The sequence below is a fragment of the Theileria parva genome, chromosome 1 (assembly GCF_000165365.1).
Source record: "Theileria parva strain Muguga chromosome 1, complete sequence, whole genome shotgun sequence".
Taxonomy (NCBI): Eukaryota; Apicomplexa; class Aconoidasida; order Piroplasmida; family Theileriidae; genus Theileria; species Theileria parva.
Window position 1 is genome coordinate 1,904,955 of NC_007344.1, and position 15,862 is coordinate 1,920,816.

General features: G+C 33.3%; 7 protein-coding genes across 7 annotated transcripts; 4 read left to right on the top strand and 3 right to left on the bottom strand.

The window, feature by feature from the left end:
- The first annotated feature begins 30 nt into the window (after positions 1–30).
- On the top strand, positions 31–1,743 carry TpMuguga_01g00920 (uncharacterized protein). The gene is made up of 5 exons (XM_761348.2): positions 31–275; positions 306–530; positions 580–1,547; positions 1,580–1,648; positions 1,678–1,743. Exons 1-5 carry the CDS (start codon positions 54–56, stop codon positions 1,718–1,720), a joined length of 1,527 nt encoding a protein of 508 aa, XP_766441.2. The 5' UTR covers positions 31–53; the 3' UTR covers positions 1,721–1,743.
- A 70-nt stretch (positions 1,744–1,813) lies between these two features.
- TpMuguga_01g00921 (HAD ATPase P-type IC family protein) lies at positions 1,814–7,245 on the top strand. The gene is made up of 17 exons (XM_061305107.1): positions 1,814–2,330; positions 2,362–2,399; positions 2,430–3,934; positions 3,966–4,025; positions 4,088–4,268; positions 4,329–4,527; positions 4,597–4,691; positions 4,722–4,793; positions 4,888–5,582; positions 5,637–5,756; positions 5,808–5,878; positions 5,962–6,147; positions 6,225–6,358; positions 6,456–6,513; positions 6,546–6,671; positions 6,722–6,923; positions 7,100–7,245. The coding sequence occupies exons 1-17, from the start codon at positions 1,858–1,860 to the stop codon at positions 7,235–7,237; spliced, it is 4,353 nt and encodes a 1,450-aa protein (XP_061162021.1). The 5' UTR covers positions 1,814–1,857; the 3' UTR covers positions 7,238–7,245.
- PRP5 (DEAD/DEAH box helicase family protein) lies at positions 7,228–9,101 on the top strand (the record flags this gene model as incomplete). Its single annotated transcript, XM_761351.2, has 12 exons — positions 7,246–7,386; positions 7,417–7,456; positions 7,497–7,639; positions 7,669–7,760; positions 7,789–7,978; positions 8,017–8,051; positions 8,231–8,401; positions 8,440–8,572; positions 8,615–8,661; positions 8,692–8,802; positions 8,831–8,932; positions 8,962–9,055. 12 exons carry the CDS (start codon positions 7,246–7,248, stop codon positions 9,053–9,055), a joined length of 1,299 nt encoding a protein of 432 aa, XP_766444.1.
- Positions 9,102–9,128: 27 nt separating this feature from the next.
- Positions 9,129–10,009, bottom strand: RPL31 (60S ribosomal protein L31-1; the record flags this gene model as incomplete). The annotated part of the gene is made up of 3 exons (XM_761352.2): positions 9,684–10,009; positions 9,418–9,566; positions 9,149–9,346 (listed from the first exon to the last, which is right to left on the bottom strand). Exons 1-3 carry the CDS (start codon positions 9,691–9,693, stop codon positions 9,149–9,151), a joined length of 357 nt encoding a protein of 118 aa, XP_766445.1. The 5' UTR covers positions 9,694–10,009.
- Positions 10,010–10,215: 206 nt separating this feature from the next.
- On the top strand, positions 10,216–12,570 carry scy1 (non-SMC mitotic condensation complex subunit 1 family protein; the record flags this gene model as incomplete). Its single annotated transcript, XM_061305108.1, has 9 exons — positions 10,216–10,514; positions 10,616–10,768; positions 10,800–10,922; positions 10,952–11,102; positions 11,318–11,456; positions 11,512–11,697; positions 11,776–12,312; positions 12,341–12,503; positions 12,533–12,570. The coding sequence occupies exons 1-9, from the start codon at positions 10,331–10,333 to the stop codon at positions 12,568–12,570; spliced, it is 1,674 nt and encodes a 557-aa protein (XP_061161678.1). The 5' UTR covers positions 10,216–10,330.
- Positions 12,571–12,666: 96 nt separating this feature from the next.
- COF1 (Cofilin/tropomyosin-type actin-binding family protein) lies at positions 12,667–13,215 on the bottom strand (the record flags this gene model as incomplete). Its single annotated transcript, XM_761354.2, has 2 exons — positions 12,725–12,888; positions 12,921–13,119. 2 exons carry the CDS (start codon positions 13,117–13,119, stop codon positions 12,725–12,727), a joined length of 363 nt encoding a protein of 120 aa, XP_766447.1.
- Positions 13,216–14,429: 1,214 nt separating this feature from the next.
- VBP1 (Prefoldin subunit family protein) lies at positions 14,430–15,588 on the bottom strand. Its single transcript, XM_761355.2, has 6 exons — positions 15,499–15,588; positions 15,387–15,457; positions 15,244–15,355; positions 15,078–15,182; positions 14,874–14,963; positions 14,430–14,758 (listed from the first exon to the last, which is right to left on the bottom strand). Exons 1-6 carry the CDS (start codon positions 15,562–15,564, stop codon positions 14,636–14,638), a joined length of 567 nt encoding a protein of 188 aa, XP_766448.1. The 5' UTR covers positions 15,565–15,588; the 3' UTR covers positions 14,430–14,635.
- Positions 15,589–15,862: the final 274 nt, after the last annotated feature.

Here is a 15,862-nt window from a genome sequence, read left to right on the forward strand (position 1 = left end):
ACGGTATGAGTTATATTATATAACTACACAGTTTGTTTAAAAAATCTTAAAATATGATTAATCGGCTAAGAATAACTAAATTTGGTTTTAAAAATTATTCTAACAATTATAATCACGTTTCGTTGATAAAAAGAATCAACTTTTCTACATTATCGCCTTCTAAGATTATTCAGGATGCACATCGGGCCTGTTTTAAGGATATTAAGCAGTCAATAAAAGAAGATTCATTTTCTCCCTATGCAAATGATTTAAAAAATTGCATATTCTCTAAACAGGTACTCTTAACATTTTTTAAACCCCTATAGGAAGCCGCTTCTGCGCTTAAACTATGTTTAGATTTAAATTTTTTTGAGCCAAAGCTCTTTAGAGATGTTATAAAAGTTTTAGAAGATGAGTATTTTAAGCCTGTTTTATTAGAAGACTCAAATGATACACACAATGAACTGTACAACATTACCAAGACTAATCCCTCAAACACATTTAGTTTCATAAATTCATTACCTCCAAAGGATAAATCAACTATTATAATAGTAAGTCGCTATACCTATTAATATTATTAACTGATTAATTAATAATTAGTGGACTTGGAAAACTAATTCAAATGTTAAAAAAGTTAAACAGAGATTGACAGTTAAAAGAACTGAAGAAATTGATCCTGAAAAGAAAGAATTATATGTAACAAAGAGGACTGGAATGGTTTTAGACCCTATACCAATAAGGGCAAGAATGTCTTATATTCCGCCTGGAAAAAAACTTTCAAATATGCTTTCAATGCAGCTGAGGGAGCATGTTCCAAACGCTGATTTGATTGACTTATGTTATATTTCACATATATTTTCAACACCTTTACCACTTTCAGGACAGTTAAACGAGGATACTATTGATCTTATAGCGGAACATTTCTGTAAATTTGATACCTCAGACCTTTCCAGGAACATGTTTACACTTTCCTCTTTCTGTAGATATTCTAAAAATAGGTTTTTGGAGGTTTCGTCTTTCATGGATCCGAATGTAAATAGAAGACCAACTAGAGGAAAACTATTACAGAAAATTGATTATAGGAAATTATCCACCAACTTTATGACGAAAATGTTAGAATCAGTTGAAAATTATAGTAATTCCAGTGATTTAAATGATGACTACAGTGGATATTTGGTGGTTAATTCAGAGATTACAGTTCATTTACACATTTTAAATAATTTGGCCAACTCTGACATTCCGATATCGATAAATAAATGGGAAAAATTAGTAATAAAGGTAAAAAATTTGATGGAATCAGTTAAAAATTTTGATGTTAAGGAGATTTCCCTTTACTGCGACGCAGTTTTAAGCATAAAATATACAACACCAAATACCATAGACGTGGCAAAACAGATGATCAAAAACTTCACAGTCTCCTGTGAATATACTAAGGAAGATTATTACCTAATTTCACAAATATTAAAGTTTATCCTTAACAATCAATTTACCACTGAGTCAAGTGAATTAATAAAGTGTGTTTGTACATTAACTTTGAATAACATGGAAAGATTAGAACCATCACAAAGGTTAGAAAGAGGTGTTCATTAATGTTATTTAGAGTTCCTTTGCTGAAGTATCTTTACACATTTTCAAGTCTTCTTAACGATAATGAAAGGGAAGAGCTAAGGTAAGTTTAGCATTAAATTTAGGGTTTAGGAATCAAATTTCTGAACTTACTTCTGAAGGGTTCCGCTTTTAACACTTCAATTCTTAATTGTGTGAATTTTTCTAGATTTTAAAATATTCCCAATTACACCATACCTGTATACACATTCAGAGAATACATTATTGTATATTATGAGATAAGAATATGTATGTAATTTAGTACTGTTTAAAATGTTATTTTATCATTTTTTTGTATTATATTTTGTAACAATAGCAGAAGGTGATGATCTCTCAAACGACATCACAATAACGAGATCTTCCAAGCTAAAACTGGGAGAAATCCTAGAGAAAAATATTAAAACACCTTTAGAAATAAATAATAAGTTTAGAGACGGGTTTAAAATTAGTGATCTAGAGTCTTTTATCGCAGAATCTAGTAATGATCAAGATTCCAGTGTGTGGTACAAAGTATATAACAGGGAGGAAGGAAGTGAAAATGAGGAAAGTAACGAACCTTCCGAAGAAAATAGAGAAGTAGATGATCAAAAAGTTCCACTTTTAACACCAAATGATCCAAATGGAAAAGAGCCATCAAGTTACAACTTTGATCGTTGGTGTAAACAAGATAAGGTTCTAATAACAGTATCTGAACTTACGGTAATGCATTCGGCATTTCTTCTAATTGTACTTTTACTAACCATTTGGTAAGTAATATTATCGAATTATTGTGTATAGGCATTTGATTTGTGTATCGACAAGTTATAAAAAATACGGTAGGTGGAATAATAATTAAGGTTTTTTAGAGGGATATTCCGATTATCCTCAATTTGATCCAAATAATAGTAACTCTATAGTCCAAGAAGGTTATAGCTTTACACTACCAGGATCACTGATAATTAAGCTTATTTTAGCATACACATTCCTGTGTCAGCTGATGGTATTATCCTTTGTATGTAACGAGTTGTGCATTCCGATGGTTTCCAGCGTTGAGTACTGGGACAGTAGAGCTAAGCCGTTTCTGTTCTCATGGCTTGTGGGATTTTTTACTCTGTTAATTAGCTTTTTGGTGCGGAATACCAGAGTAGGAAAGCATTTATTTGTAATTAGAGTACCATTGGAAACCTGTACAATAGTTAAGGTTAGAGACTTTAACAAGTCATCAACAGAGCATGATATACTTAACAGCATGTTAGATTTGTTTAGAAATGCAATTATTAAGATAAAGCTATTTTTTAACATTCCAGACTCGATATTCAGAATACCTTTTGAAAAGTATAAAGTTGCCAAGTACTGTTACGTCCCAGTAGTGGAGGCTGATTCTGAACGTTTCTTCTACTACCACTACGTTAAATATACTTACGACAGTGAGGAGTCATGTTTCCTGGACTCTTCTAACCGGCTGAATAGTTATTTGATGAGTACTAACTTGGTACATCTGATGGATAATGGCGGACTCACAGAATCAGAATCAGCTAGAAGAAGCGAAGATATTGGGCCTAACGAGATCCCAATAGAGAAACTTGGTTTCTGGACCCTATTGTACAGAGAAGTATCAGACCCAGTTTTCTTCATGCAGTTGTACTTAACTACGAAATCAATATATTGGAGAAGTTATATTACAGCACCAATTTGGGGCATTACAACCTTGTATACAATTTATAAAAAGGTGAAGATAATATATGATCAGCAGAATGATTTATATAATCTAACCACAAGTAGTAACCAAAAGTATGTAACAGTTCTGAGGGAAAATGTAACGAAAAACGTAATGTCGAGGGATTTGGCAGTGGGAGACATTGTCAGAGTTGAAAATGACTGGGAAGTACCAAGTGACATGATCATGCTAAGAGGAGATGCAATAGTTGATGAGAGTAGTATAACTGGAGAGTCAATTCCTCTCAAAAAGAGGAAACTAGACCTCGATAAATATTCAAACTATAACCTTAACATGAATATTTACGATTTTATACACACACCGACTTCTGACGCCATGAAAAGTAACCAGAATAGTGGTAACAGTAGAGATAAACTAGTCTATAAGAGAGATTTATCCAATAATTTACCAAGTCCATCGAATATTAATGAGAATTTGTTAAAATCTGGAACAAAAGTCATATCAGTGCTTGGAAACCAGGAAACCTCAGTTTCAGCAGTAGCAGTAGTAATAGCAACAGGAGTGTACACAACTAAGGGAAAGCAAATTAAAGGTGTTTTATTCCCAAACCAGTTCAGGTTAAAGTATGACACACAATTACCACTTGTTTTCCTCCTAACATTCATTTACGCACTTTTTTGCTCATACTACCAGGTAACCACAAATTTATTACTCCGTCTTTTAGATAAGGTTCTTGGGTTGGAATATGATATCGATATTTTACAGCATAGGAACCATGTCACAGGTATTTAACATTAAAATTAATACGGAATTATTCATCCATAATAATTTCTCATTTGATCACAGGTGGTACCAGTTTGGACAAGTACAATAATATCAATAAGTCAGAGCAGGGCATGCCAAAGACTGTCAAAATCTGAGAGTATCTACTGCATTGCACCTTCAAGAATCGCAGTTTGCGGGAAACTCAGAGTCATGTGCTTTGATAAAACTGGAACACTAACCAACAATAAACTCATTTTCAACGGTATCCCATACTATCACACTACTATACCATACACACTATAGTATTATTGTATTGGTGTAGGATCGAAATACTTTAATGAGGAGAGTTTGATGTTATTGAGCCCGGAGAAGATATTGGAGCACTTGAGTAGTAATTTTGAGGGGGATTTATTCAAAATATTGAATACCAAGGAGTATGTGATATCGCTGGCGGTGGCCACATGCCACTCAGTGTGGCCCTCAGACACCTCCGAACAGTTTGGAAATCACGTAGACAAATCGTAAGTCCACACAATTACACATGTTACAAGTGTTTATACATCATTTCTATACGTGTGATAATGTTTTAGAATGTTTGATTGTACTGGCTGTGTGGTGGACCAGTTCATAGATAAAACTGGAAAAAACAGAAGATTCATCAAGAGCGCTGAGAATGAGAAATTAGGTAATTTTTAGTCCAACTGATGAGATTTAGTCATTGAAGTTATAAACTCGTTCGATTTCGATTATCAAAAGAAATTATCATCAGTCGTTGTCTCAATCGAAGGTATAAACACATTAACACATTATATACAATATTATATACAATTTTATATAACAATATAGTAGATATAAATGATATATATCATTTGTTTGATTAGTTGAGGGAGAAACGAGACGTATAGTATTTGTGAAGGGCGCATTTGAGAATTTATCAGTGTGTTGCAACAACGAGTCGGAGAATTTATCAATACTATCAAACAATGAGTCATCAAATGGGTCATATGTTCTCGGTTTGGCATATAAGCTTTTGGATGAAAACTCGGATTACACAGATAGAAACCTCATGGAGTCAAATTTGCAAATGGTGTCACTGCTCATATTCAATAATCAAGTAAGACCAGAGAGTAAGGAGGTGATTCAAACGTTAAATGAGGCCATGGTGAGGACCGTAATACTCACGGGAGATAACATTCCAGCGTCACAATACGTTGCAAGAAAGTGTAATATGATCCAGAGGAATCAGGATTCAACTTCTTTAGTTGATTCAGATTCTAACCAGAGTAACCAGAGTGAAGTTGACGAACTAAATGAAAGAGTGTGTCCAGTTGCGATAATGAATAATAACAAGATAGAGTGGAAGTATCCATTCGGAGAAGAGGATGAGGAGAAGTTATTTTTTTCCGAGGAGTACAGTGACATTTCAATGACTGGGGATGTTTTTGACTTCATCGAAAATAACTGGAACGAGATACTCTCAAAGTACCGCAGGTTCTCCACAAATGAAAGCGTTAACCAAACCAAGTTCGAACACTTTCTAATGAAAATTAGAATATTCGCAAGATTAAACCCCAATGTAATTTGACACTAGCTATCAATTACCTCTTTACCTAATTATAACATTGTTTAGCAAAAGGTGAGAGTAATCAACTCATTTAAGAGACTTGGAATTATCACTGGAATGTGCGGAGATGGCACCAACGACTGCTTAGCATTACAAGCCTCACACGCCGGCATCAGTCTAACAAAAGTATTACACATTCCGTACTCATATTTAGTACAGTTATATAATTGTGTGTAGGGCGTTAGTTCTATGGTATCACCGTTTTCATCAATGACTAATAAGCTGGAGTCAGTAATATACTTATTAAGGTATTTTATACACAGTTTAGACTCATATATACTAACTAAGTTGTAGTATTATCTAAATTATGATAGTAAAATGGTAATTGTAGAGAGGGTCGTGGTAGTTTGGTGACGTGCCTTGCATGTTTTAAGTTTATGTTACTGTTTGGGCTTATGATTGCATTTGTCAAGGTGACTTTGTTCAGACTTTGCAGAGGAGTAATGCCAGAATGGGGATACCTCTTCATCGAAAACGCTATCATGCTGTTACTAAGTTACACAATGGCACTCTCAAGGTATTCAATTATTCTTTTACATTTTAACAGTTTATTACACCACACTAATTTACGAGTAATACCAATTTGTTTCATAGGCCAAGTGAAAAATTGAGGATAAGATCACCCACAAGTAGTCTTTTAGGACCACTCACACTATTATCGGTGGGAATAATGTTCATCATCAACATTGCGTTCCTGCTCCTACTCTTTGAACTGTACCACAGACTCGGTATCATTTTCACATTCACATTTTATATTCACAATTTATTTCATATTTACAACTTATTTCATATGTGTAAATAATTGTTTGTAAATAATTGTTGTAGGAATACCTACGAGTCTTAGGTATAACATGTCGAAGCCTCCTGCAGCCTGGTGGATACTGTAAGTTTTAGAGTTAGACTAAATCATTTTAGATCTGACAATTTTGAGGCTCCAACTGTGTGTTTCTGGCTCTGTTACCAAGTGGTTAACACAGCGCTGGTCTTCTCATTTGGCGGTGTTTTCAGAGAATCAATTCACCGAAACACCGGATTTTCAACGTACCTACACACTAATTACACTAATTGATAAATACTCATGTGTTGGTTAGGGTTTGGTTGTTTATAAATTCGTTTCTGACGTATTTAACGCTGTCAAAGCCGAACAAGTTGACGTGTCTGTTCAGAATTAACTGCACAGATGAGATGTCCAGAGCAACCAAGATACCAATTCTAGAACTCCTAACCACTAGCGCAAGCGGACTACCATTCCACGGAGAACATTCACACAACGTTCTACCCAAAAACTTTAAAGTTTGTTCATACTACTTTATTTATCCAATTTACTAATTGAGTCATTTATGTATATTAACTATTTGTATACACATTTAGCAACTTATTAACTAACATTCCTATGTTAATATTCCAGTGTTAAATATTCCTGTGTTAAATATTTCTGTGTTAATATTCCTGTGTTGAAAAGTGTTTAGATTGCATTTTTGGGATTAAACTTTGTTAACTGTGTGATCAACTGTTTGATAGCGAAGTCGTTTTTCTCAAACTCGTTCCTGAAGAGAGTGAGGGCGTTCATTGGGTACAAGTGTAGCGCCGACCGGATCAAAATTTAAAAATTTCAATGTTATATTATATCATCATTGTAATATATGGATTACTTAGTGTATATTCATTTATAGTAGCTGATTCTAGAATAAAATATGGAAATATACCTGTTTACACACGATTAGCATCAAATGAGAATGCTCAGGCAGGAATCCAGGTATTTTAAGGTCTTAACATTAATTTTTAGAGTTTGAATGAGGGAATTTTGTCAAATCTTGAAAAAACAGGTAAATTTCAACATGGTTGCGTTTGACACACTTAATGCAGGAATTTCAAGTTTAAACGAGTTGCAACAGGAGTGTATTCCGAAGATTCTTGATGATTCCATAAAGAACGTGTGTATTCTATCCCAAACTGGTACTGGGAAAACACTATCATACCTGGTACCAATAGTACAAATGATTCTTAACGTGAGTTTTTGAGCATAATTAAGTATTAGGAGCCAAAAGATGAAGAGTCAACGTGTGTAGTAATAGTTCCAAACGGTTTACTGACTTATCAAGTTTTTGCAGTTCTGAGTAACTTAACAAGGTGAGAAATATACGACTCATTGCCTTAGTGGACTTAATATTAAAGCGAAGACTGTGGATGATGTTGAAAAGGGGAAACTGCCAGATATAATAGTTTCCTCTCCGTTAAAACTACTCGACAAATTTGAAGCCTACTCGCTAAACTATAAATTTGATGCTTTCGAACGAGTTAAGTACCTGGTGCTGGATGAAGTTGACCTGTTATTCAATTATAAACAGGTAATTTACACATTTTCACATAAAATACCCGCATTTAGGATATACTTGACATTCTTGACAGGACCAACAAGAGGTTTATTCATCCCAATCAATTTTACTCATCCTAATCAACTTTAATCATGCTAATGAATTTTAATCATTATAATCAACTTTAATCATGCTAATGAATTTTAATCATTATAATCAACTTTAATCATTCTAATTAATCTTAATCATTATAATAAATTTTATTATGCTACTCAATTTTAATAGGTGTAAAACGGTACTGTCATCCAGTACTTTACCAAACTTTGGACCCAAGAGTGCTGCTAACATTATATCCTCACTGTTTAAGAACTGCACATTTGTGCAGACAAAAGACCTACATACAATCCCACCCAAAGTTAAACTTGAATTCATCAATTACAAAGATGACGACGACAGGTGATGATATTTTACTCATACAGTATTAATTTCTTTAGGTTTCGTAAAGTTGTTGAATATCTTAGAGAGAATAGTGACCGCACAATTATTTACTGTAACAGCTACTCAAATTGTGAAAAATTGTACAATAAACTGTCAAAGCTCAGGAAAAATGTGCATTTCATAACCCGTGTACTGTTATTAGTGAATAGTTATATCTGACTTAACTTTTAGGATGTTAACCTCATGGAGCAGATTTTGATCCTGACGAGTTTAGACAAGTAAATCACACATGTTACATTGAATATTAGGAGAATGGTTGTTTTGTCAACTGATCATGCCAGTAGAGGTGTTGACTTTAAGAACATTAAAACTGTCATACACTACGATTTCCCAAAGGATGTAGTTCGTTTTATACACAGGTATCGTTTTTATTATAACTTTGAATAGAACTGGCCGAGTTGGAAGACACGGAACTGAAGGCAACTGCCTCGCATTTTGGTCAGAACCTGACGAGTTTCTGAAGGATAACATTGAAAATAACTTAGACACGTTTGTTAATCTTTTATAGCATTTCTTAGACTCCCGAACTTATTTAGCAGGAGACGAGGCCTCAGAAAGAAGTTTAAAAAGGCTCTACAGCTACAACTCGCTGAATCTCAATTTTCTGTTTAATCAGAAATCTTAGTGCACCAAATTGTAATATATAACATTGTATACACAGTATGAGATAAAATGATAAATAATTGTGTATGGAATGTAATAAGATTATTCGTTGGCTACAACTTCAGTTTGGAGACCTGAGAAGTCATCGACTGGAATGTGCTGAACGAGAGTGTACATTGGTTCCTTGGCATCCTCGTCGTCGTTACGGCGCCTAGAGACCCTAACCCTGACCCTTCTCGGCAGGTTTTTAATACCATTCGACCACAAAAACTCGTTCAATCTAGTATCAAGACGGACGTCCTACAATAAATATTATAATTATAATTATGTATAATAATTTAATTGGATGAAAAAGTGTTAGGATTGTGAACCTTTGTTTTCATGGCTCTGGCTGCGAAGGCTTTTATCTTCTTGACGGCGGTTGGTGCTTTTCTCTTAAAAGTTACGCGATGGACCATTTTATGCAAATGGATAGTATAATCCCTCGTCAGGGGCGCCAAAGTCTTCCTCTTAAGCTTCTCTACGAAAATCATTAGAATTAAATTAATAAAAAATATTATTAAAAAAAATAAATCAAACAAATAATAGACATAAAATAGATAAATATTTATATATCCATTGAAGAATATTAAAATACCTCGTGCCATATCTTCAGAGTATTAATTAAAAATAATTATCAGCAAATATTATAAAATAAGTTAATAGTTTTCATCTGATGTTGGGCACAGTAAATCGTTAATCTTTATTATCCCTTCATTCTTCACCAAATGATATTTATCATAAATGAAATAATTTTTCAGTAAAAATTTGAAAATTAATCACAATTGTATTTGATTTGCTGTGGAATCCTTACACCAAAATGTCATATTGAAAACAATTTATATACTCATACATTTTATTATTTTTATAAAAAACTGTATTAATTTGTTATTATCACAAATATTTATTATATTCCACTCTTACCATTTTTTACATTTTACCCTTTATTCAATTATCGTTATATTCACATTTTAACACTTATTTACACATGTATTTTATTTTTACACTATTTATGTTATTTTATTAAAACAAATCGTCTAATTGATTTATAGAAAATTTTAATTTTCTTTACTTTGCCTTCCTACTTTAATGATTTATTTTATATAATTTACAATTTTATATAATTTACAATTTTATATAATTTATAATTTTATATAATTTATAATTTGAAATGTAGTCTGGATTATTTATTTTATAGATTAATTTTAGCAAATTTAAAATGAAATTAAAATAATTTAAGTTTAAATGTTGGATTACACATCTCCACGGAATTCAACCCATTTACCCTCTGATTCCGCCTACACTCAAGCTGAAGCTGTAAAATCAGACCACGGCCGTCACCAGTCATTCACATGGCACAACGCAGTTGGCAAAAACAACGAACTCGTCTCAATCTTTAAAATCTCCCTAAAAACCAAAGATTACGAAAGTTTGTTCCTCACTAATCGTTAATAATAGTTAAATTTACTTTTAGTTTACCCTTGAGAACTTTACCCACTTATTTATAGTATTGGTAATATATTAATTTAGTTGTAACACCGTATGATGTTGATTTGGCGAAACATCATGTTAAGCACATTAAAACTGTTCGGCATCCGTTTATTCTCAAGGTTCTAGACTCCTACGAGTCAGATTCCGCAATTTGTATCATTACTGAGCGATGTTACCCGTTTGACAGCAAGTGTATTTTTACATACTAATTTAACGTTCTCAGATTTATCATCAGATCCCACGCTTGGGATTAGCCAAGTCTGTTCAGCCTTAAACTTTTTACACAAAAAGTGTAACTTAGTTTACTCAATGGTGAATCCATACGGAATTGGCGTCAAAGAAGATGGTCAGCATTTTATTATTAAATTACTTCAGGCTCCTGGTGCTTGTACAACTTTGAACTCGTTTCTGACATTGATAAAACACTAAGTCAACATCAAAATGTCGTCAAAAACCACATCTCATTCAACGACGGATGGAAACCAAACATACACAACCTCAATCTCAACTCCGTTCATTTCGATAAGTAATACTTATCTTATTACCCCCAATTACCCCTTAATTAGCCTTATTTTAGCCTTAATTACCTCTTAATTATCCTTATTTGTCCTTAATTACCTCTAATTTAACCCCTAATTACCCCTAATTTTGCCCCCAATTACCTCAATTTACCCCTTATTTTACCCCTAATTACCTCTAATTTAACCTATTAATATTTATATATTAATTTGTAATGTGTAGTTGGCAGCTTGGAGCGTTTATATGTTGGGTTTATGCGTTGATTTCAGATAATGAGGAGCGTTGTAATATTAAGAGATACGGCTTTGACTTCAACTCCTTCAAGCTCATTGTTCCCAAACTCCTTCACAACTTCCTAAACGTATTCCATAACACATTTAATATTTCACTAATACAATTTGATATTAATTGATTAGGAACTGTTTGGCGAGTCTGAGGTGGATTTGGAACGGGTACTGAAGACCGATGCTTATTTTAAGGATAACATAACCTTTAACACCATCACTTTTATCTCAGAATTGCACATTAAGAGCCAATTTGAAATTGAAGAATTTTTCACAAAACTACCCGAAAATATTAATAAAATCCCCGTACTCATTAGGGTATCCCACTCACACAACCTCTTACACTATAAATATTATAATTATGTTATAATTATGTTATGGTTGATAATGTTGTAGTGTAAGCAGTTATTGCCTGAGATATTGAGGAGTATAAACTTGTGTAAGAACTTTTTGCCGATGATTCTCGACTGTGTGATTATGATTTGTAAATCGATAGTGCTGCAGGACTTTAGAAAACACGTTTACCCCTCGATTCTGGAACTTTTCAAGGACAGCGATAAGTCGATAAGGTTCTGTCTCCTCAAGAGGATGAATGAGCTGGACGAGTTACTTGACGAGACCCAAGTGTCCCAGGACATGTTTGAGTATTTTTACGTCGGTTTCACGGATCCGTCTCCTCAAATCAGGGGTGAAACTATAAAATCACTTTCATACCTTATAAGGAAGATAAATTCTAAGCAGAAGGCGAGTTGTACATATTCACTTCTTAAGTGTGTTTCCGACTCTGAGCCTACAATCAGAGCTAATTCCATAATCTGCTTCGCCAAGATTATACCCTTCATTGAGCCCGAGCTGGTTTCCAAAGTTCTACCTCAAGTTTGGCGAAATGGACTCCATGACACTTTTCTAAAGTCAAAAACCGCGTCTCTCGAGGTAAACATTGGCTGATAATATTTTTTAGTCAATTTCCGCGTCACACATTTTTCTTACGCCTGAGGATAAAGCGTTTTATCTCATTCCAATGGTTTCTGAGACGCTCTTGGATTCCGACGTTAAGGTCAGGAGACTCGCCTTTGACACAATTTCAAAGCTCTTAGACTCCTTAAAACCGTTTGCAGTCCCGGGTATTTATAGTGTTAACTTATTTTTGCAGAAAGCATCGAGAAATCCAGCGGAGAAAAGAGCTGGTGACACTTACTAATTTGAAACTTTAAACTCAATTTGTGAAATTTACAAATTATGTAAATGTGAAATGTACAAATTATGTAAATACGTTAACAGATGTGTACAGTTAAAACATTCATGTTTAGTGCTGTTTAACAATTTAGTGATAGATTGGGAAGGATCATGCTAGAGCGCCTCTGACCTCGTCATGATCTTCGACCAGGTTCCTATAGAGTCTGACTCCTGATAAGGCGTTTTCTACAGTCTGTTTGGTTGTTGAGTATACTGTCCTAGACTGAGTTTTAGCTCCCGGCGGCGCGAACATAAATAGTACAAGGTTTTGTCCTAAAAAATACTTATCTATTGGAGTAAACTACCCTTGTCGTAAACAACAAAAGCGCAGTCATCTTTTGGGAGCACGGTTAACAGTTCCTCCACATCTCCCTCTCCGTCGTTTTGTACACTTACAAAGTCTCCAGTCACCTTAAGTACCATGTATCTGGTTTTAACTTTCTTCAGCTTCATCTGATTGAACTTTGCGACGGTTTCTTCCGACACTTTAATTCCGCTCTCCATGCTTAATTCTGCTCAACAAATTATACAAAGAAATTTTAACACTTTTGAAATTATTGATTAATTAATCTGGAAAAATTCTATAGTGTGTATGTTTTATTTTTGAGTCTGGAATATCACACATGATGTTGGGTAGAAGGATTTTATTACTTTTTCCTTCAACCTACACAAACACCTTTTTCAACCTAATTTTTTAATCAAACTCATCATTTACACCTAATCAACTTGATCCAACCTCTTTCCCTCATTTTCACCACTCCTTCTCATTTCCTTATACTCTTTATTATTATCTTATTTACAATTTTTATTATCACATTATTATCATTAATATTTTGCTATTATATTTATTTATTACATTTATTATTATATTTATTTTATTCAGAATACTTTATTATTCTACTCTCGCTATTTCACCAATCTCTCTTAACTCTATCAAACGCGCTATCTATTCACTATATTTGATAATAGAATCTCAATGTTATTCTGTTAATTAACTTGCAGACAAATCAAACCAATGCAATAGAATTGACCATAAAGTTATGGACATATATAAAACAAAGTAAATAAATATATAAATAAAAACTTAAAAATATAATAAAAATTTAATATATAAAATTAATATATAAAAATTAAATATAGATTTATATAATGTACATAATAATAATGTATATAATGTTAACTGTAGGAATGTATATAAAGTAGATAGTTGAAAGAGGTATAAAATGAGGGTATAAAAATGAGGGTATAAAAATGAGGGTATAAAAATGAGGGTAAAAAGTTTGGGGGTATAAAATTTGTTACAGGTTGTCAATGAGATAATAATGTCCGCTCAGAATGGCTCGATGCCGTGAAAAAGAGACTTTTTCGTGTCATCGACGTTGTGAACATTTCCGGACCGGCAGAGCGACTAACTCATCATCACGGGCGTTGACGTAACCTGTCGCTGGTAATCTCTGTAGTAGAATCAACTATAGAAGTGATCCTGTACGAGCACAGTCGACTAAAGCGCGAGACACTACAAAACTCTCCTACCCACACCCAGCACTCACATCGGGTAACAAGAAAATTCCATTTCTCACAAAATTCTCACTCCTCACCAATTATCAACCACTTATAATAATTACATAAATTTATTAATTAAAATATTTTAATTATTATTAATTTATTCGGTAAATTTTTGAAAATTTGAACCTTTCACTTTCACTCACATTTACCACACCTCCCAGTAAATTATCTTTATTCACCAGTAAATTATCTTTATTCACCAGTAAATTATCTTTATTCTCCGTAGTATTATCATTATTCTCCGTAGTATTATCATTATTCACTAGTAAATTATCTTTATTCACTAGTAAATAGGATTAAATTCCTAGTAAATAGATGTGATTCCCTGGTAAATAGATGTGATTCCCTGGTAAATAGGCGTGAATCCCTGGTAAATAGGCTTGAATCCCTGGTAAATAGGCTTGAATCCCTGGTAAATAGGCGTGAATCTCAGTTTGGGGTCGATAAATATGTGTTAGTTTACAGGCTCTGGCTTTTGCTGGTTGGCTGCGTTCCTCATTACTGTGAAGTTGTGTAATCTGGCCACTGTTATCTCAGTGCAAGTTATCTGACGCTTTATCCAGTCAAGCTCAACATCCTATCCATAACATTCTCATATCACAACTAACTATATTACAACTATCTAACACTATTACAACTACTTGAGAATATTACAACTACTTGAGAATATTAAATTATATGTGTGGTTATACCATTTCTTGTATTAGTTGTTCGATTCCGTTGTGTTGATCAGTAAGTAATTTAATAGCATCATCAATCGGATACTCCACCATAGTATTCGCCTAAAAATTTAATAAACTATTGTTAAAATATCTTAAATTATCTTAAATTATTGGTAAAATATCTTAAATTATTGTTAAATAATGGTAAAAAGTGGTAAAAAGTGTTGAACATACGCCGAGCCACAGGAAGGCTGATTCGGTATATGGGATCCTGGCTTCAGAGTATAAAGTGTCAGAAATCTTAAAGTATGTAATAACGTCAGACTTGTCACCAGATTCCTATTTTAACCATTATTAATACTATAAAGTATATAACAACATTGTTTATTTGGGGAGATACCTTCTTTTTCTTGAGTTTTTCGAGTGTATAAATGGCGTCTTTGAGTTCGGGTAGCTTGTCCTTGATTAATCCCATCTTGGCAGTGCTGTTTTTCTCCATGAAACGGTATTTGCTAAGTCACGATAAAACTGGATAGAACATACGCTAAAAGCTCTTTTGCGACTTGAGTTAGCTCCGCAGAGTTACGCTCCCCTACGAACTTCTCCATACAGTCCTACACTCAAATTAATCTTAAACACTTTAAGTGAAAGTTACGATGAATTTAGCCTCGGGGACGTTTGACTTGCTCTCGTTCGTCGATATAAACTCCAAATAACTCATTTTTCCAGAGTTAAATACTTAAAATTATTTTATACTTTTAGAAGATTTGGTGAATTACCCTATGGTGCCCGTTGTACTTCAAATTTATTTCCACATTCTAAAATAAAATTTCAATAAATTTACACATTTAAATTATTCTAAACTATTTTCACCAATTTTAGTTTTTTCAACAATTTTAGCTATTTTCCCAATTTAATATTTATCCACTAATTATATCCAATTTATTAAGATTCCTAGCTTTTAACAGCTAAAAATTTAATTTTATACTTTATTATACACTTTTGGATAACTTTTATAC